Raw genomic sequence first — 21,085 nt, 5'->3', positions numbered from 1 at the left:
GACTTACCAACGATCACGGCCAGGTCGTATCGCTGGTCGTGATCGTTGGTAAGTCGTTTAGTGTAACGGTACCTTTAAGTCTGTAATGGTGACTGCACATTGAGTGTGTTGGGCTTTGTTTATTGATGTGCTTATATGCTAATAGTGCTACTTAATCCCATCACCTTTGCCTTATCTTGATGTTGGACTGGGAGACCCTGGGTGATTCTGGGAGTGGCTTACATGCCTTCGGCATAGAATGACTCAGAGATCACATCCGGGGGGTCTGAAGTAATCCAGAGCTTCCAGCCAGACATTCTGCAAAGTAGTGCAAACCACCCAGCAGACAAGAGAAAGGACTGCAGCCAATTCATCATGACACCATCACGAGGGACACTGATCTAGGATTCTATAGGATACAACCTAGGGGTTGTCGGCTCCGGTTGGAAGGACACAGATCTGATCCAGTGACCATCTCTGAACTATGGATCTGTTTGGAGAAAGCCAGGGTTGGGGCCTGCTGGTCGCCTGGTTCCATGGAGATGATCAGATAAGCCAGGTGGTGACTCTCGTGTCAACTGGCTTTGGACCCTGTATGGATTCTATGGACAGTTCTTGGTCATCTCCCTATGCTTGTCGTTACCCCTTCTCTGTGCGTTCATCCACAGATGGAGTAGCGACCCTGGGAGCTCTGACATCATGTCAACTGGCTTTGGACCTTGTATGGACTATGGACAGTTCTTGGTCATCTCCCTATGCTTGTAGTTACCCCTTCTCTGTGCGTTCATCCACAGATGGAGTAGTGACCCTAGGACCTCTGACATCATGTCACACTAGAAATACGTGGAGACGCAGTGATATTTTAAATGCGCCCATGTAACCAAACAGTTCCAGCCATGGTGAGAATGTTCTGGTTCAATAAAGTATTGCCACCCTGTGTTGTCTGTGTAGTGTATTGCCCACTGGGAGATAGAGCGGGCGTTCAGTGGTATGAGCCGTGGTCCATGCAGTCTTGCTAAAGACAGCCGGGCCAGCGGACGAGAGCACCCACTGACCCCATTACTCCGTTACACTCGCCCAGTAACAAATAGCCCAAATACTGTACTTTTCGTGCGAATAACGAATACTGCCGAATGTATTCGCTCATCACTACTTCTCTCTCATCTCTATCACACTACCATGCCTTCCGTTCAGCAACTGATCTAACACAAAGAAGCTGCCAGCTGCGGATCTTGATGATTTGCCCAAGTACATTCAGTGCAGAACATTCCTCAGGCGACCCCCTTTGCAGATCAGTAACACATCTGTCCATCCTGTGATTTCCATCATTCTGCGACTTCTCTTTGATGATGCAATTTCAATGTTGAGGAGTAACTCTTATGACAGCAGAACTCTTTAAATGATGTAGAGTGGCGTCACCCAAATCAGAGCACCAGAGAATAAAATTCTTCCACTCACAGACTCCCACCCTTAATTGACAGAAGACATAGTTACAAGCATGTGTGGCCTGGTCCACGTATCATGTTTATTGATGTCATAAAACAATACATTTAGTGTTAGATCCAACCACAAACAGCAAAAAAAAAAAGATCAATGGAAACAAAAAAATAAAATAAAAAATACAAATTTTGCACAGTCTGCAACATACAATCACACTGAGCAGATGTTACACCTACAACAACCCTCTAAATAAAAAAACATAAAGTATCTATTTTTTTTTTTACGAACTGAACTTCATGTATAATTCAGAGGATGTTTACAAAAAAAAAAAAAAAGTTCCTGTTCGATGCAGTTTTGCTAACGAAGCACGATTCTTTATATTTTTCGCTTTATTTCAGATTTTAATTATTTTTTTATTTACGTGAGCTTGAAATTTCTACACCACGAGCGGGCAGGCAACATTTCATACGGTTATAAAAATTGCCATGGAGTCTTTATACATTACAAGCAGGAATATCTTTTATCCAGAGCAGGTTCATACCATCTGCCATTAACAGCGTCTTACCACAAGAAATTTTTTTTTTGTTGTTTTTTTTTAACTATATAAATCTACCCATTTTTCAAAGAAAAAAGAAAAACTTGTGGTGATCACATTTCTTTGCTTTTTTTTTTGTATTCTCTGCTGCAGCCGCTGCGTTCCAATACGTTGAGTCTACGTTACAACATGCGGGAACAATGGGAACGACGTCAGGCCTTAACGTGATTTTTTTTTCTCTTTTTATAGACAATAGAAACTAAAAGGAATCCAACACACACAAAAAAAAAAATAATAAAATATATGAACTAAAACTTTTAAAAATGCATAATATATATTGCATGAAGAACCTGCTGGTATCTTTATTTTTTGTTTTCTTAAGAAAATAGAGATTGTGCGATTGTGACTACAATGCACCGCTGGCAAAGCATTGTTTTCCTGTGCATGATAACGTAAGAGATGACACGAAGACATGGAGAGAGAGAAACTAATGGAATAAGAAAGTAACTGCTGAGGAGTCGGTATATTTTTTTTTTTTTGCAATTTTGTTTTCCTTTCAGCATAAAAAAAAAAAAAAAAAAAAAAATACCAAAAAGGTGCACTATTGACTTAATATTGATTATGATGTAGTACGTGGATTGGTATAAATGGAGCTGGAAAAGATGCCTTCTGTTAAAGAATAAAAAATAGAAAAGACGGCCGATTAGAGCGGCGATGGTGCGGGATTGTAGACAGGCTTCTAATAAAATCAGATCTAGAAAATATAAATACACTGCTTTGGGTGGAGAAAGGTTCACAAGTGTCCAGAAGTGGGGAAGCGAGGATCAGTTAGCTTGATCGAGAGCTTTTAATAATTCTTCTCCCTGCAGCAAGTTCCTGTTTCCTTGGATGGGGGCATTCACTTCACAGTCATAACTGGTCAACTGGGGAAGTCCGGTGCCATCCAATGACTGCCCGAGTAATCGACTGGCCATGTCTGCAAAGAAAGAAGTTCACAGGTAAAGCAAAACTTTCTCCCAAAATAAAAGTATTCTCTAATGGCCGATTAGTGTGTATGGAGACCTCCTGACTCTCCCCCAACATCACTGGGCACTTGACATTTAGAGGATGATCCTTTTGTTTGCAGGGGAGATAAGTCACTGCAAGGGTTATCTGGCAATGGCTTTCTCCCACCGTTGGAAAAAAAACTCAGTCCAGATATATGGGGCAGTCAGGAGAAGTGACAGATAAATGTAAATTCGGCAGACAGCTATCTCGTGTGTATGACCATTCTCAATTGACCGTATAGGGCTTCTGGGAAACATGTATGATAGCCAATACGGCTGGCCATGCGGTCATCACAAGGGTTGCCATCTACAAATCCAATTAGTCATATCTGCAGTGCAGTAGTAAAGGCCCCGTCACACTTAGCGACGCTAAAACGATCCCGACAACGATACGACCTGTCAGGGATCGTTGCTGCGTCGCTATGTAATCGCTGGTGAGGTGTCAAACAGTGAGATCTTCCATCGATCGCTGCTGCGATCTCACTGTTTGACATCTCACCAGCGACCTGTAGCGACCTGTACAACGATGTCACATGGGAGCTATTATGACGATTCAGTGTCTGAGTCGTCAACGAGGTCGTTGGTAAGGTGTCAAACACAGCGATGTGTGCTACCCAGCGGGACCTCAACGATCAAAAAAAGGTCCAGGCCATTCCGACACGACCAGCGATCTCACAGCAGGGGCCTGGTCGCTGCTACGTGTCACACATAGCGAGATCGCTACTGAGGTCGCTGTTGCGTCACAAAACTTGTGACTCTGCAGCGATCTCGCTAGCAATCTCGCTTAGTGAGACGGGGGCTTAAGGAAGAGGGAATCCATCACTGCCCAGGATGCCTTGTCATCCACTTTTTCTCTTTTATTTTAGACTTCGGGCCAGTCAGTCTGAGCACGGACCACCAATGTAGTCTGCCCTCGACTCTCCCGACCATATACAGGTCCTTCTCAAAAAATTAGCATATAGTGTAAAATTTCATTATTTACCATAATGTAATGATTACAATTAAACTTTCATATATTATAGATTCATTATCCACCAACTGAAATTTGTCAGGTCTTTTATTGTTTTAAATATAAAGAGTGTATACTGGCGCCTGGTCACCTGAAAGGGTAGACTAAATGCTGCGGGAGCTGCGAGTGGTTACAACAGGCTCTGCGCCAATCCTGTTAAAAAGAATAACCAAGTAATGAAAGATAATAAGAACCACTGCGCTTCCCAAAAGCAATAGAGCAAGTAGAAAAAAACTAAACTTACTTGATGAGGAATAAGTTAATGGGTGTAGGAGCCGAGGGATCCCTTGGGAGCAGAGTGAAACCTGATTTAGGATATATAACTGAAAGGAATGTGATACAGTCAATATGGTATTAGTAGAATAGTGCAAGTGCGATAATAGGGAGTATTGTGTGCGCACTTACTTGTTATAAGAGACTTTTGTATGCTGTACTGTGAAAAGTATTCTTATGTGGGGACTGTCAATCCTCCTTCATTAAAAGAATGTTTCTAAGGAGAAATAGTTTGTTGCGTTTTACAAAGTATAAACATACACCTTTATCCTATTATTGATATAAATCCAGACTACTCACTACTCATGTGGGAGTCTGGTGGCTACACCGGTGGTGCTAGCTAGCCGCAGTGTAGTTTAGTCGGTGCTAATATGGAAAAAAATGAAATGATAATATAAACAATCTATCATGACATAGAGAAACTATCTTGGAACATGCAGAACTGGCGATAGTAAGAGGATAAAATGGTCCGTTCACTCACCAGGTGTTGCTAGGGTCAATGCCTCAGAGTGATAGCGCTGGTTAGGTCCGGCAATAGATGCAGGGGGATACCAGGGGTTATCTGCAGAGGCGCGTACAGGGAGAGCGCAGGAGCGCGGGAGATCACCAGCGCCTCGCGTGCCCCGGCCGGAAGCAACGCTGAGGACGCGGCGGTGACTAGGGGGCGGAGCTGTAGTGACGTCACACAGAGAGTAAGGACGGGAGCGTGGTGGAGACAAGCTGCCTACGCGTTTCGAGGGTTAACTTCCCTCTTCGTCAGGGCTATGTCCCCACTGGAAGTGTCCGTCCTTAAATAGTCGCCTAATTACTAGATGAACTCCCCTGGAATCCCTGATTGGTAAATGGCACCATAATAGAAGTTAATTGGCCGCATTGAGTGATCCCTAATTGTCAATCAGCCTTATAATTTGGGCTACAATGCCAGATGGTGCATTATTTATAAAGATGCCGTTTGTTAATCACCATGCTATAGGATAGTAAACAGGACCCTAAACCCTGTGAAATCATAAACATTGACATTAGATACTCCTATAAATACTATTGGGTATTTACATAGATAAAAGGGGGACCCTTATTGGTTTATACTTAGAAGATGTGTTGTGTTTGGAAGAGAATTATATAAACGTTAAAAATATATTTTTATTATTATTTTTAAAAGGAGAAAAACGAACAGGCGGTCTATAAAAGTGTATAAATATAATAAAAATGGTATATGATAGGCACTACAAATATGTGGTAGAAAATGACAAAAAATAAAAATGATAAAAGAAAAACCAAACATCACATCTTCCATCCCTAATATTTATTAAAATCTAAGGGGGATTTTAGATGTGGATAAAAATTATTATTTAGTAATCACAACAATAATCATATAGATAACTAGGACAAATACTATAAAAATACTATAAAAATATATACTTATGATATATAGCTAGGAATAATAACAATCTCACCATTCCCTTGTAAATCTACGTCACTCTGCGTGATAGGGCTATGCGGAAGGGGGCAAATGGCAGGGGGCGGGGAAAAAAACGGGTTATTTTAAAAAGCATACAGTTCGATTTCTTGGTTTAGGCCAGTTGGGGCCAAACTATCTAGGGTAAAAATCCACCTGGACTCAACTCGAGACATGGCTTTAATATAATCCCCCCCTCTGGAATTGCGCGGGACTACTTGGATGCCCCAAAAAGATGTACCATAGAGGGAGTGATTGTGATGTTCCAAATAATGTCGAGATAATGGGTGGCCTATGAACCCCTTACTAATATTATTAAAATGTTCATTAATCCTATCTAATAGCCTTCTTTTTGTACGACCTACATAGATCTTACCACACGGGCATTTTAATATGTAGATGACCCCTGTGGTCTGACAAGTAATATAGTCATGAATAGCATATTCACTCAATTTATTGGCGTCCATAAAACTAGTGCGAACCACTTTTTGACTGGAGACTCGTCTACAGCATGTACATTTGCCACATGGCATAAAACCTTGCGGTTTTGTTTTGGAGTCAGTTAGATATGTCTGTTTTTTGGGGTTTTGTATAGGAAGTACAGATTTCGTGGTTGGTGCAAGTAAGAGTCCCAAGTTTTGTGCTTTTGTGTAAACAAACTTGGGTTTAGTGGGTAACAGATTGCCAATGCACTTGTCCCCTTTCAAAATAGGCCAGTGCTTGTTAATAATATTTTTGAAACGCCTATAGCCTGAATGGAATTGTGTTATTATAGGGACTTGCCCTATTTGTTCTTGTATAGTAGGCGGATTATAAATGGCTTTGGTTCTGTGGATTAGGGAGTCCCTTGGCATGGTTTCTATTTCAATTTTTGTTTTATTAAGAGTGGGTGTATCATAACCCTTTTCCTCAAACTGTGCTAACAAGTAGTCACTCTCCCTTCGATAATCCTCTACTTCTGTACAGTTTCTTCTAATTCTTAAAAACTGGCTTTTTGGAATGTTGGAAAGCCATACTGGCAGGTGACAACTGCTAACATGAATATAGCTATTTGAGTCCACACAAGACATCATCTTTATTTGGAAAGGTCCACTAACAGACCTACAAGCTTTTATTTCCAGCCTCAATTCCAATAACTATGGCCTGGAGTTCACACCCACCATTAGCCATACTAGCGTCAATTTTTTGGACCTAACTATCTGTGTAGAACAGAACAAGGTAGTCACTAAGGGTTTCCACAAACAAGTGGACTCAAATAGCTATATTCATGTTAGCAGTTGTCACCTGCCAGTATGGCTTTCCAACATTCCAAAAAGCCAGTTTTTAAGAATTAGAAGAAACTGTACAGAAGTAGAGGATTATCGAAGGGAGAGTGACTACTTGTTAGCACAGTTTGAGGAAAAGGGTTATGATACACCCACTCTTAATAAAACAAAAATTGAAATAGAAACCATGCCAAGGGACTCCCTAATCCACAGAACCAAAGCCATTTATAATCCGCCTACTATACAAGAACAAATAGGGCAAGTCCCTATAATAACACAATTCCATTCAGGCTATAGGCGTTTCAAAAATATTATTAACAAGCACTGGCCTATTTTGAAAGGGGACAAGTGCATTGGCAATCTGTTACCCACTAAACCCAAGTTTGTTTACACAAAAGCACAAAACTTGGGACTCTTACTTGCACCAACCACGAAATCTGTACTTCCTATACAAAACCCCAAAAAACAGACATATCTAACTGACTCCAAAACAAAACCGCAAGGTTTTATGCCATGTGGCAAATGTACATGCTGTAGACGAGTCTCCAGTCAAAAAGTGGTTCGCACTAGTTTTATGGACGCCAATAAATTGAGTGAATATGCTATTCATGACTATATTACTTGTCAGACCACAGGGGTCATCTACATATTAAAATGCCCGTGTGGTAAGATCTATGTAGGTCGTACAAAAAGAAGGCTATTAGATAGGATTAATGAACATTTTAATAATATTAGTAAGGGGTTCATAGGCCACCCATTATCTCGACATTATTTGGAACATCACAATCACTCCCTCTATGGTACATCTTTTTGGGGCATCCAAGTAGTCCCGCGCAATTCCAGAGGGGGGGATTATATTAAAGCCATGTCTCGAGTTGAGTCCAGGTGGATTTTTACCCTAGATAGTTTGGCCCCAACTGGCCTAAACCAAGAAATCGAACTGTATGCTTTTTAAAATAACCCGTTTTTTTCCCCGCCCCCTGCCATTTGCCCCCTTCCGCATAGCCCTATCACGCAGAGTGACGTAGATTTACAAGGGAATGGTGAGATTGTTATTATTCCTAGCTATATATCATAAGTATATATTTTTATAGTATTTTTATAGTATTTGTCCTAGTTATCTATATGATTATTGTTGTGATTACTAAATAATAATTTTTATCCACATCTAAAATCCCCCTTAGATTTTAATAAATATTAGGGATGGAAGATGTGATGTTTGGTTTTTCTTTTATCATTTTTATTTTTTGTCATTTTCTACCACATATTTGTAGTGCCTATCATATACCATTTTTATTATATTTATACACTTTTATAGACCACCTGTTCGTTTTTCTCCTTTTAAAAATAATAATAAAAATATATTTTTAACGTTTATATAATTCTCTTCCAAACACAACACATCTTCTAAGTATAAACCAATAAGGGTCCCCCTTTTATCTATGTAAATACCCAATAGTATTTATAGGAGTATCTAATGTCAATGTTTATGATTTCACAGGGTTTAGGGTCCTGTTTACTATCCTATAGCATGGTGATTAACAAACGGCATCTTTATAAATAATGCACCATCTGGCATTGTAGCCCAAAGTATAAGGCTGAACGGCATCTTTATAAATAATGTACCATCTGGCATTCTAGCCCAAATTATAAGGCTGATTGACAATTAGGGATCACTCAATGCGGCCAATTAACTTCTATTATGGTGCCATTTACCAATCAGGGATTCCAGGGGAGTTCATCTAGTAATTAGGCGACTATTTAAGGACGGACACTTCCAGTGGGGACATAGCCCTGACGAAGAGGGAAGTTAACCCTCGAAACGCGTAGGCAGCTTGTCTCCACCACGCTCCCGTCCTTACTCTCTGTGTGACGTCACTACAGCTCCGCCCCCTAGTCACCGCCGCGTCCTCAGCGTTGCTTCCGGCCGGGGCACGCGAGGCGCTGGTGATCTCCCGCGCTCCTGCGCTCTCCCTGTACGCGCCTCTGCAGATAACCCCTGGTATCCCCCTGCATCTATTGCCGGACCTAACCAGCGCTATCACTCTCAGAGGCATTGACCCTAGCAACACCTGGTGAGTGAACGGACCATTTTATCCTCTTACTATCGCCAGTTCTGCATGTTCCAAGATAGTTTCTCTATGTCATGATAGATTGTTTATATTATCATTTCATTTTTTTCCATATTAGCACCGACTAAACTACACTGCGGCTAGCTAGCACCACCGGTGTAGCCACCAGACTCCCACATGAGTAGTGAGTAGTCTGGATTTATATCAATAATAGGATAAAGGTGTATGTTTATACTTTGTAAAACGCAACAAACTATTTCTCCTTAGAAACATTCTTTTAATGAAGGAGGATTGACAGTCCCCACATAAGAATACTTTTCACAGTACAGCATACAAAAGTCTCTTATAACAAGTAAGTGCGCACACAATACTCCCTATTATCGCACTTGCACTATTCTACTAATACCATATTGACTGTATCACATTCCTTTCAGTTATATATCCTAAATCAGGTTTCACTCTGCTCCCAAGGGATCCCTCGGCTCCTACACCCATTAACTTATTCCTCATCAAGTAAGTTTAGTTTTTTTCTACTTGCTCTATTGCTTTTGGGAAGCGCAGTGGTTCTTATTATCTTTTATTGTTTTAATACTGATGATTTTGGCATACAACTCCTGATAACCCAAAAAACCTGTCTCAATAAATTAGCATATTTCACCCGTCCAATCAAATAAAAGTGTTTTTTAATAACAAACAAAAAAACCATCAAATAATAATGTTCAGTTATGCACTCAATACTTGGTCGGGAATCCTTTGGCAGAAATGACTGCTTCAATGCGGCGTGGCATGGAGGCAATCAGCCTGTGACACTGCTGAGATGTTATGGAGGCCCAGGATGCTTCAATAGCGGCCTTAAGCTCATCCAGAGTGTTGGGTCTTGCGTCTCTCAACTTTCTCTTCACAATATCCCACAGATTCTCTATGGGGTTCAGGTCAGGAGAGTTGGCAGGCCAATTGAGCACAGTAATACCATGGTCAGTAAACCATTTACCAGTGGTTTTGGCACTGTGAGCAGGTGCCAGGTCGTGCTGAAAAATGAAATCTTCATCTCCATAAAGCATTTCAGCCGATGGAAGCATGAAGTGCTCCAAAATCTCCTGATAGCTAGCTGCATTGACCCTGCCCTTGATGAAACACAGTGGACCAACACCAGCAGCTGACATGGCACCCCACACCATCACTGACTGTGGGTACTTGACACTGGACTTCAGGCATTTTGGCATTTCCTTCTCCCCAGTCTTCCTCCAGACTCTGGCACCTTGATTTCCGAATGACATGCAAAATTTGCTTTCATCAGAAAAAAGTACTTGGGACCACTTAGCAACAGTCCAGTGCTGCTTCTCTGTAGCCCAGGTCAGGCGCTTCTGCCGCTGTTTATGGTTCAAAAGTGGCTTTACCTGGGGAATGCGGCACCTGTAGCCCATTTCCTGCACACGCCTGTGCACGGTGGCTCTGGATGTTTCCACACCAGACTCAGTCCACTGCTTCCTCAGGTTCCCCAAGGTCTGGAATCGGTCCTTCTCCACAATCTTCCTCAGGGTCCGGTCACCTCTTCTCGTTGTACAGCGTTTTCTGCCACATTGTTTCCTTCCAACAGACTTACCATTGAGGTGCCTTGATACAGCACTCTGGGAACAGCCTATTTGTTGAGAAATTTCTTTCTGGGTCTTACCCTCTTGCTTGAGGGTGTCAATGATGGCCTTCTTGACATCTGTCAGGTCGCTAGTCTTACCCATGATGGGGGTTTTGAGTAATGAACCAGGCAGGGAGTTTTTAAAAGCCTCAGGTATCTTTAGCATGTGTTTAGAGTTAATTAGTTGATTCAGAAGATTAGGGTAATAGGTCGTTTAGAGAACCTTTTCTTGATATGCTAATTTATTGAGACAGGTTTTTTGGGTTATCAGGAGTTGTATGCCAAAATCATCAGTATTAAAACAATAAAAGACCTGACAAATTTCAGTTGGTGGATAATGAATCTATAATATATGAAAGTTTAATTGTAATCATTACATTATGGTAAATAATGAAATTTTACACTATATGCTAATTTTTTGAGAAGGACCTGTATTTCTATGAAGTTTTCACGCTCTAGTTGAGAAACCCGTGGCCTCTCTGTTTTGCAGTCTGATCTCTGAGACAGATTTGGACGAACGTCTGAATGAGCCCTTAGAACTAAGGGTACCGTCACACATTGAAATTTTCATCGCTGCGACGGCACGATTCGTGACGTCGCAGCGTCGTATAATCATCGCTCCAGCGTCGTAGACTGCGGTCACACGTTGCAATCACGGCGCTGGAGCGATGCCGAAGTCCCCGGGTAACCAGGGTAAACATCGGGTAACTAAGCGCAGGGCCGCGCTTAGTAACCCGATGTTTACCCTGGTTACCAGCGTAAACGTAAAAAAACAAACCGTACATACTCACCCGTCGGTGTCCTTCAGGTCCCTTGCCGTCTGCTTCCTGCTCTGAGTGCAGCCGTACAGTGAGAGCAGATCGCAGCACCGCTGCGCTCTGCTCTCACTTTCCGGCCGGCACTCAGAGCAGGAAGCAGACGGCAAGGGACCTGAAGGACACCGACGGGTGAGTATGTACGGTTTGTTTTTTTACGTTTACGCTTGTAACCAGGGTAAACATCGGGTTACTAAGCGCGGCCCTGCGCTTAGTTACCCGATGTTTACCCTGGTCACAAGCGAAGACATCGCTGGATCGCTGTCACACACAACGATCCAGCGATGTCAGCGGGTGATCAAGCGACGAAAGTTCCAAACGATCTGCTACGACGTACGATTCTCAGCAGGGTGTCTGATCGCAGTAGCGTGTCAGACACAGCGATATCGTAACGATATCGCTAGAACGTCACGAATCGTAACGTCGTAGCGATGGAAATTTCAATGTGTGACGGTACCCTTAGAAAGGAGTCTTCTATGTGCCCAATTAGAGAGCTACTCCTTGCAACAAGCTGTGAGGAAGTGATCCATAGTATAATAAAGAGATAGTAGTTTTGGCTGAGCCAGGCAAAGGGTATAAATTGAGAAGAAAAAAAAATGCACACCAAAAATCTGCAAGAGTTACAAGCAGATTTGTCAGGGATTCTGTTGCAGATTTTACTCTATGAATTGCAAAAGGCGAAATCTGCACCAGGGGTCAACTTATGCCCAGATTTTTTTATTTTTTTTTATGTAGCTAGTGAATGGGATTTGGTGAAATCTCATCCATTTTGCTACTTACCATAATAGGCTGTGGGTTTCCTGCCCTGACATCCAGACTTAGTATCCAGTGTGGACATAGGATATCCCCTACAATGATGAGGGGAGAACATACCTGTGGACAATAAGATAATTGTTCTCTGCTCGGCTCCAGTCGGCCGTTCGAGGTCAGCCCCTTTAACACGTTTCCACAGTGGCGAGTTTGGCCCTGGGTCGACAGTGGTTTGAAATAAAGTCCCCTGAATTTGGAAAAAATAAAAATAAAAATTGTAAGAAACGATTGGCTGCTCATATATCCAATGCAAGAAGTCTACAGTGCAGGCATTACTAATCAACTGGAAGAAATAAACTTACAATTCCTACTGCCTGAAATAACGAACCATCATTTACAATTTTCCGTTTTCGCTGGGCATTATGTAACGCTATCATCTTTGGACTGATGTCCTCATCCATGACTGTAGACCTGGGAAATGCAAGAGAAATCTGTCAGCAGAAGTTCAGACATGCTGTGATACAACCTGCCGGCCACCCCTCCATCATTTGTCAAATATGTAAAGAACATCAGCTGGTTGGCCAGTCCTGCTGAATTCGGCAGACCACAGGGGCCACCGTTACTCGTTAAGCTGCAAATTTAGAGTAATTACCTTTTACTTAAAGGACTTTGTATATTTGGAGTTCCTGGGCGGGAGCGGTCTGTCTTTTCTGACGTCTTGTCTGTTCTTACAGGAGAACTTGTGCGACTGCGGCTAGCACTATATGGCGAGGATGGAGCACTGTGCACCTCTTTCATCACCTGGACGGGGGAGTGGACAATGATGGTCTTGGGGTCACTCATGGCTTCGGTGGTGATTGGTTTTAAATCAGTGGTGATGGGTGTGATGGTGGGCTGGAACAGATTGGTCATGTGTCCTAAAGGCTGAGGGGGCGCAGATTCACTCTCCAAGGCAGATAGTTGATCAAAGCTTCTCAGCTGGAAGTCATCATCCATTGGGATGTAAGGAGCCAACATTTCAAGGTCTAAATCGGTTTCCTGTATAAAAGGAAGAACGTGGTCGGTGTTTATATTCAATAAGTGGGAATCATTACCCTGAACACCATCACATTTACAGCTGGGCTCCGCGACCTTACACACAGTGGATATTGTATGCTCGAGATAAGTGGATCTGCGGAGATTTGAATTTGGCAAGACAAGCGGATTTTACAGGGAAACTTGATTTTTAAAGCCAATCCCAGAGAAGGATGGATGTAACCAAAAAAAATAAATAAATAAAATAAAAATGTTAAAAAATAAAATAAATAAAAATCCTCATCTCACTTGTCCTGCATTCCTTGCAGCCCATCGTCCGCGCCTCTACTCCCCCACCGTACAGGATCCTTTTTGGCCACCTCATTTCAAGCCTTGGCTTCCGGAACGTCTATTCCTCCGACATCACTTAGATGCCTAGTCTTGTTTGGAAGTCCTGGCCTGGAGTGAAGTGGCCAAAGAGGGTTCGCGTGATGGAGGAACAGGAGTTAGAGAACCTAACGCCGGGATGTGGAACAGGTGAACATGTGCAGGTTTAACAGTTTGCCTGGCCATCTACAGTTCAGCAAACTGGCAGCCGAAGCAGGCCACTACTTAGCTGAATTTGTTTGGAGCGAATTACAGAAAAAAATCCCTCTTAAAAAACAAAAACTTTATCAAATTTATTCCAGTGGAATTGAATTCTCCTTGAATTTTACAATGTCTGGAAACTCTGAAACAGACTTCCACCATTCCCTGCTGTCAGGCCATGTTAGGAGTTGTAGTTTCACAACAGCTGGAAGTTTTGGATTCCTGCTCCACATGACTCGTTTGTAAAAATCTTCCTTCCTCTCCTTCTAATACAATTGTGCTTTGAAAACTAAGATAATACACATACCTGTGTGGAGAATGGGGTCTTCGATTCTGTGTCTATTGCAAAAAGTTTCTCCACCAAATCCATCTTGAACGCCCTTGTGATTTCACTGTCCACATCAAAGCAGTACTCTGCGGGGGAGCCGGGCTGCAGGAAGGACAAACTAGATGTCAAAATCCTAAAGGTGAATCCTATCCAAGACTTGATGAGAGCCAGCATGTCACACTCCATGTCACACTCCATTATGGACTCTTATTTTCATTGTTCTGAAATTCTTAAAGGGTTGTTCCCAAAATGCCATTGGACAACAGATAAAATATATTGCTTGCTGGGGGTCCGACTGCTGAGAGCCCCGTGATCCTCAGAACAAGCTCTGGAACTGGGCATGCAAATTCTGGATCTTAATGCAATGTATTACCTATGAGACTGCTGACTACAGCACAAACCCACAGACAGGGAATGGAGCAGAGGTTGGGTGTGCACACTTCTGCTCCAGGCGTTGTCTGGTTCCCTGGGTCCAGAGCCACCTTATTGTGTGGGTGGGAGGTACTGATCAGTGGCATAGGGTATAACTTACTATTTAAAAAAAACAAACACAATGAAACTTGGCAAATAATCTTGATATACAATATCCTATTTTTTTTGTGTACAGAACCCTTTCAGTTTTATGTGTTGTCATGGTTACAGGCTGCCCACGGGGTATTTCTTTTCATTTGTCATTGCAGTCTCATTCTGCCAACATAACGTGGTGGAGCAGAAGAATAAAAACACATTCAACAAAGCGCTCAGACTAGTGTAAAAGAAATTAAAGGCCAATATTCGCCCATCCCCCAGTTACCATTTAGATAATTGTCTCCAAAACTCCATCCTCATGGACCCCAATAAGTCATGTTTTCAAGACTTCCCTAGTATTGCGCAGGTGAGAGAACCTATGACAATTTCTGATTCCTTGATAATTATTGCATCACCTGCGACACTAAGGAAATCCTGAAAACATGACCATTTCCAGTGTTCCTGACAGTAAATGCTACTGCAATTTCTAGTGTTGTGTCCGTGACTCCCAGGAGCAGGCACCAAGTGGGACCCCTGTAAGCTTTGGAATGGGAGCGTGTCCTACTTTAATGTGCAAAGAGCTCAAATTGTTGAAAAAATTATGTTGTTTTCTGCTAGACAACCCTCTTACCGCCTTCCATGCCTCATGTCTTCTTGCTACAGACACTGGCCTTGCAAGAACACAGAGCAGAATGGTGCAGTAAAGGAGGGTGGGGTACAGGAGCCAGAGGTCTGGGCAGATTGGGCTTTTCCCTTTACACAGATCTTGGCTCATCTGACCGCATTATCCAAGTAAACACTATGGTTCCCTTGCTACATATGAGTTGTGTGCACACCTCTGTGGAGCTCTGGCTGCTGAGGTCCGACGGGCTGGATGGTTTGGAGAGTTGCGGCATGGTGAATGCCACCAGCTCCAGTTGTTCCGGGCTCGATTCCATCTTTATCACCACCTCTCTATTTAGTGCCGGGTCAGCATTGCTGCGCAGAGGCTTCGGCTTCTCGGGAGCTGGGATGGGAGACACCAGCATGCTCTCTGGTGGCTTACTAGTTGGGTGGAGCATGACGTCGTTATACAAAGGAACCTCAAACTGCTGCTCAGAATCTAGTGACAAAAATACACAAAATTATTAGACTTTATAAAAGAGAATACCCACAAGACCCCAATGAGGACCCCATCACCACTGTGCCGAGCACAAACACCCACAAGAGCCCGATGATGAGGATCCCATCACAAACCGTGCCGAGCACCAAACACCCACAAGAGCCTGAAGATGAGGACCCCATCACCACTGTGCAGAGCACCAAACACCCACAAGAGCCAGATGAGGAGGACCCAATCACCACCGTGTAGAGCACCAAACACCCACAAGAGCCAGATGATGAGGACCCCATCACCACCGTGTAGAGCACCAAACACCCACAAGAGCCAGATGATGAGGACCCCATCACCACCGTGCAGAGCACCAAACACCCACAAGAGCCAGATGATGAGGACCTCATCACCACCGTGCAGAGCACCAAACTACAACAGCCAGATGAGAAGGACCCCATCACCACCGTGCAGAGCACCAATCACCCACAAGAGCCAGATGATGAGGACACCTGATCACCACTACACTGTGTGCAGAATTATTAGGCAAGTTGTATTTTGATCACATGATACTTTTTATACATGTTGTCCTATTCCAAGCTGTTCAGGCTTGAGAGCCAACTACCAATTAAGTAAATCAGGTAATGTGCATCTCTGTAATGAGGAGGGGTGTTGTCTAATGACATCAAAACCCTACATAAGGTGTGCTTAATTATTAGGCAACTTATTTGATGGGCTCTGAAAAGTCCAAAATTGTGAGATGTCTTGCAGAGGGATGCAGCAGTCTTGAAATTGTCAAACTTTTGAAGCGTGATCACCGAACAATCAAGCGTTTCATGGCAAATAGCCAGCAGGGTCGCAAGAAGCGTGTTGGGCAAAAAAAGGCACAAAATAACTGCCCATGAATTGAGGAAAATCAAGCGTGAAGCTGCCAAGATGCCATTTGCCACCAGTTTTGCCATATTTCAGAGCAGCAACGTTACTGGAGTAACAAAATGCACAAGGTGTGTGATACTCAGGGGCATGGCCAAGGTAAGGAAGGCTGAAAAACGACCACCTTTGAACAAGAAACATGAGATAAAACGTCAAAACTGGGCCAAGAAATATCTTAAGACTGACTTTTCAAAGGTTTTATGGACTGATGAAATGAGTGACTCTTGATGGGCCAGATGGATGGGCCAGGGGCTGGATCAGTAAAGGGCAGAGAGCTCCACTCCGACTCAGACCTCAGCAAGGTGGAGGTGGGGGACTGGTATGGGCTGGTATCATCAAAGATGAACTTGTGGGACCTTTTCGGGTTGAGGATGGAGTGAAGCTCAACTCCCAGACCTACTGCCAGTTTCTGGAAGACAACTTCTTCAAGCAGTGGTACAGAAAGAAGTCGGCATAGTTTAAGAAAAACATGATTTTCATGCAGGACAATGCTCCATCACATGCCTCCAACTACTCCACAGCGTGGCTAGCCAGTAGAGGTCTCCAAGAAGAAAAAATAATGACATGGCCCCCTTTGTTCACCTGATCTGAACCCCATAGAGAACCTGTGGTCCCTCATAAAATGTGATCTACAGGGAGGGAAAACAGTCCACTTCTCTTGACAGTGTCTGGGAGGCTGTGGTGGCTGCTGCATGCAATGTTGATCGTAAACAGATCAAGCAACGGACAGAATCTATGGATGGAAGGCTGTTAGTGTCATCATAAAGAAAGGTGGCTATATTGGTCACTAACTTTTAGGGGGGGGGGTTTTGCATGTCAGAAATGTTTATTTCAAAATTTTGTGCAGTTATATTGGTTTACTTGGGGAAAATAAACAAGTGAGATGAAAGGAATATATTTCGTTTTTATTAAAGTTGCCTAATAATTCTGCACAGTAATAGTTACCTGCACAAACAGATATCCTCCTAAAATAGCCAAATCTAAAAGAAACCTCACTCCAACTTCCAAAAATATTAAGCTTTGATATTTATGAGTCTTTTGGGTTGATTGAGAACATAGTTGTTGATCAATAATAAAAATAATCCTCTAAAATACAACTTGCCTAATAATTCTGCACACGGTGTATACACAGCAACAAACACGCACAAGACCCGATGATGAACCCCATCATCACCACTGTACAGAGCACCAAACACACACAAGAGCCTGATGAGGACCCCATCACCACTGTACAGAGCACCAAACACACACAAGAGCCTGATGAGGACCCCATCACCACTGTACAGAGCACCAAACACCCACAATAGCCTGATAATGATGACCCCATCACCAATGTGCAGAGCACTAAACACCCACCACTAGAAGTGAAGTCCAGTGCAATGATCTCATCCCCAGCGTCCGGAGCAAGAACAGTCAGGGATTCTGGTTCCTTCTTCAGTTCATCAAACAAACTGTTGGAGATTTCATCATCTTTATGCAGGTCAGAGAAGATGGTGGACATCTTCGTGTCAGCAGACTCCGGCGGCACCAGAGCCGACTCTGTCTGGCCGATGGATAGTATGAGGTCTTTCTCTACAATGGCACTGGTTAAAAAAAAAACAAATGCAATGAAAAAGGCATAAAGATGAAGAAACTAGAAACATCAGCAGTGATTCTTTTCACCCCAAACACAGCAGTCTGCCAAAGATATACAGCACTTAAAGGGATTCTCCAGGGACAGAAAAAATAATTGTTACAGATGCCTGTGAGCATGTGTAGCAGGAAGCTCCACCGCTGTGTCTTGGATACAATCTATACCAATTACTTGCAGGACACAGCAGCGAAGCTTCCTGCTGCACATGCTCCCAGGCACCAGACCCATTCATAGTCCACGCTTTTCTATTCCTGGAGATCCCCTTTAAGCAGGCCAACACATGAGCTGTTAGGTCATCCAAAAAAAGTAAAAAAAAAAAAAAAAAAAATGTAAGAGGAGTTTAAGCACCAGCAGGTGATGATCTAATGTGCATGGGGGTATCCTGATTGCCTGTTGGCAGACGTAGGTGGTAACCAGGATCAGGCATACTATATTTCAATGCGACTACCTTGTGACTGCTGTAGATATATGGCTCCTAGAGGAGCCTGGCACGGAATAATGACACGTTTATGGGGGAATCGGGGTGGATGATGTCGGCTGAACGAGTATATGGCCGACAACTCTTTTCGTCACGTAGCAGGGCCGAGTTGGTCATCAGCCATTACCTTTGTGCGATGGGTAAATTGACCTGTAGGTCCAGGAATAATCCCGATCCATTATGGTATCATGGGCACAAGATGAGCTCTGCTATGTCTGGTCATTATGTGACTACACATGACCCCTGAGATGACAACGGCCCGGCTGGCACTCACCTCAAGACGTAGTTGACGCACACAATGCACTGAGGTTGGGAGTTCTTCGTGTTGTAGATAACGGTGGCTTGTGTTTCCACCCACACAAAGCCCCCTTTCTGGGCCAGCATTCTGTACTGCCCAGTGGTCACTTGTCCCTTGGTGAACACTAAATGAAGAGCAGAACACAAGTCTCAATTTAGTATGGCCAACAAAGAAACGGTAGAGGTATTAAACATTTACTATGTAAGGCCTCATGTGTTCTTATAGGGGCTTCCAAGTTTCAGAAAACATCAGTCCTTAGGTGTAGTTTGTTTACTGGGCCTCACTCACCCTCCCCAGGTCTGGCACTGAGTCTCTACCACTACTCTTGGCATGTTAACGTCTGCAGCACTGCAGCCAATCAGTGTACGGAGCGGCTCTGCCAACAGGATGGCACAAGCCATCCGGAGCCATTTAGCTCAGTTATTAGCTGCAGCACCATCAACCTGTCGTCAGCGCTGCAGACAATAACAGATACCAAAGCAGCAGCTAAGACTGTGCCTTGGACCTATGGAGGAGGAGTAACCAGATTGTTTTTTTTTTTCTTCTTCAATATTACTTATTTTAACCCCTTTATCCCCGAAGGTGGTTTTCACGGTAATGACAAGGACAATTTTTACAATTCTGACCAGTGTCAAATTTATGAAGTAACAACTCTGGAACGCTTCAACTGATTCCGGTGATTGAGACTTTTCTTTTGACATTGTGTACTTCAGGATAGTGGTAAAATTTCTTCGGTAACTATGACCTGCGTTTGTTAAAAAAAAATAAAAAATGGAAATTTGGCGAAAATTTGGAAAATGTTGCAAATTTACAAATTTTAATTTTCATGCCCTTAATTCATCAGCACAATTTTGGAACCAATTTTTCTGTTTTGTTAGGAAGTTAAGGGTTAAAAGTTGACCAGCGATTTTTCAAGCAAAATTTACAAAACCTTTTTTTTTCTCTCTTCCTTAAAAGGGACATCACATCACATTTGAAGTCACTTTGAGAGCTCAATATGACAGAAAATACCCAAATGTGACACCATTCTAAAAGCTGCACCCCTCAAGGTACTCAAAACCACATTCAAGAAGTTTATTAACCCTTTTGGTGCTTCACAGGAATTTGTTTTGTTTTTTTTAAATAAACATTTAACTTATTTTGACAAGGGTAACAGGAAAAAAAATATACCCCAAAATTTGTTGCGTATTTTCTCCTGAGCATGCAGATACCCCATATGAGGGAGAAAACCACTGTTTGGGCGCATGGCAGGGCTTAGAAGGGAAGGAGCGCCATTTGACTTTTTACATGCAAAATTTGCTGGAACAACTGGCAGATGTCATATCCCATTTGGAGACCCCCTGATGTGTCTAAATAGTGGAAACCCCCACACACACACAAACACATACAAGTGACTACATCTTGGAAACTAGACCCCTCAAGGATTGCATTTTGATGCGTGGTGACCACCTTGAACCCCAAGGTGCTTCACAGAACTTTTTAACATTGAGCCGTGAAAAAAATAATAATAATTTTGGCCCCAATTTTTGCATTTTCATAAGGGTAACAGGATAAATTGCACCATACAATTTGCTGTGCAATTTCTCCTGAGTACGCCGATACTCCATATGTGAGGGAATACTACTTTTGAGGCACAGTGCAAAGCTCAGAAGGGAAGAGGTGTCATATTGGAGTTCAGATTTTGCTGGAATGGTTTGAGAGTTCCATGTCACATTGGCAGAGCCCTTGAGGTGCCAGAAGAACAGAAACCCACCAAATGTGAACTCATTATACAAACTACATTCCCCAATGAATTCATCTAGGGGTGCGGTGATCATATTGATACCACATGTGCCTCACAGAATTTTATACCACTGAGTGGTGAAGAAAGAATAAATTACATTTCTACCACTAAAATGTTTATTAATTTTTCTAAATCATTTGGGGCTATGGGCTAATAGGAA

At 42.9% G+C, this 21,085-nt stretch overlaps 1 protein-coding gene across 1 annotated transcript in view; it reads right to left on the bottom strand.

Annotated features, from left to right (window-relative positions):
* Window positions 1-1,480: 1,480 nt before the first annotated feature.
* Window positions 1,481-21,085, bottom strand: part of HIF1A (hypoxia inducible factor 1 subunit alpha) — a 75,151-nt gene continuing 55,546 nt past the window's right edge. Inside the window, exons 8-15 of the mRNA XM_077265588.1 lie at window positions 19,119-19,266; window positions 18,090-18,316; window positions 15,547-15,812; window positions 14,183-14,305; window positions 12,926-13,311; window positions 12,636-12,744; window positions 12,397-12,520; window positions 1,481-2,930 (exon numbers count right to left, since the gene is read on the bottom strand). Of these exons, the coding sequence (XP_077121703.1) occupies window positions 2,779-2,930; window positions 12,397-12,520; window positions 12,636-12,744; window positions 12,926-13,311; window positions 14,183-14,305; window positions 15,547-15,812; window positions 18,090-18,316; window positions 19,119-19,266 (1,535 nt within the window). The 3' untranslated portion in view covers window positions 1,481-2,778. The remainder of the gene's footprint in view (window positions 2,931-12,396; window positions 12,521-12,635; window positions 12,745-12,925; window positions 13,312-14,182; window positions 14,306-15,546; window positions 15,813-18,089; window positions 18,317-19,118; window positions 19,267-21,085) is intronic.

Source organism: Ranitomeya variabilis, chromosome 1, assembly GCF_051348905.1.
Source record: "Ranitomeya variabilis isolate aRanVar5 chromosome 1, aRanVar5.hap1, whole genome shotgun sequence".
Classification (NCBI taxonomy): Eukaryota; Metazoa; Chordata; class Amphibia; order Anura; family Dendrobatidae; genus Ranitomeya; species Ranitomeya variabilis.
The sequence above is the reverse complement of the archived record's forward strand: the minus strand, read 5'-3'. Positions and strand labels throughout refer to the sequence as shown.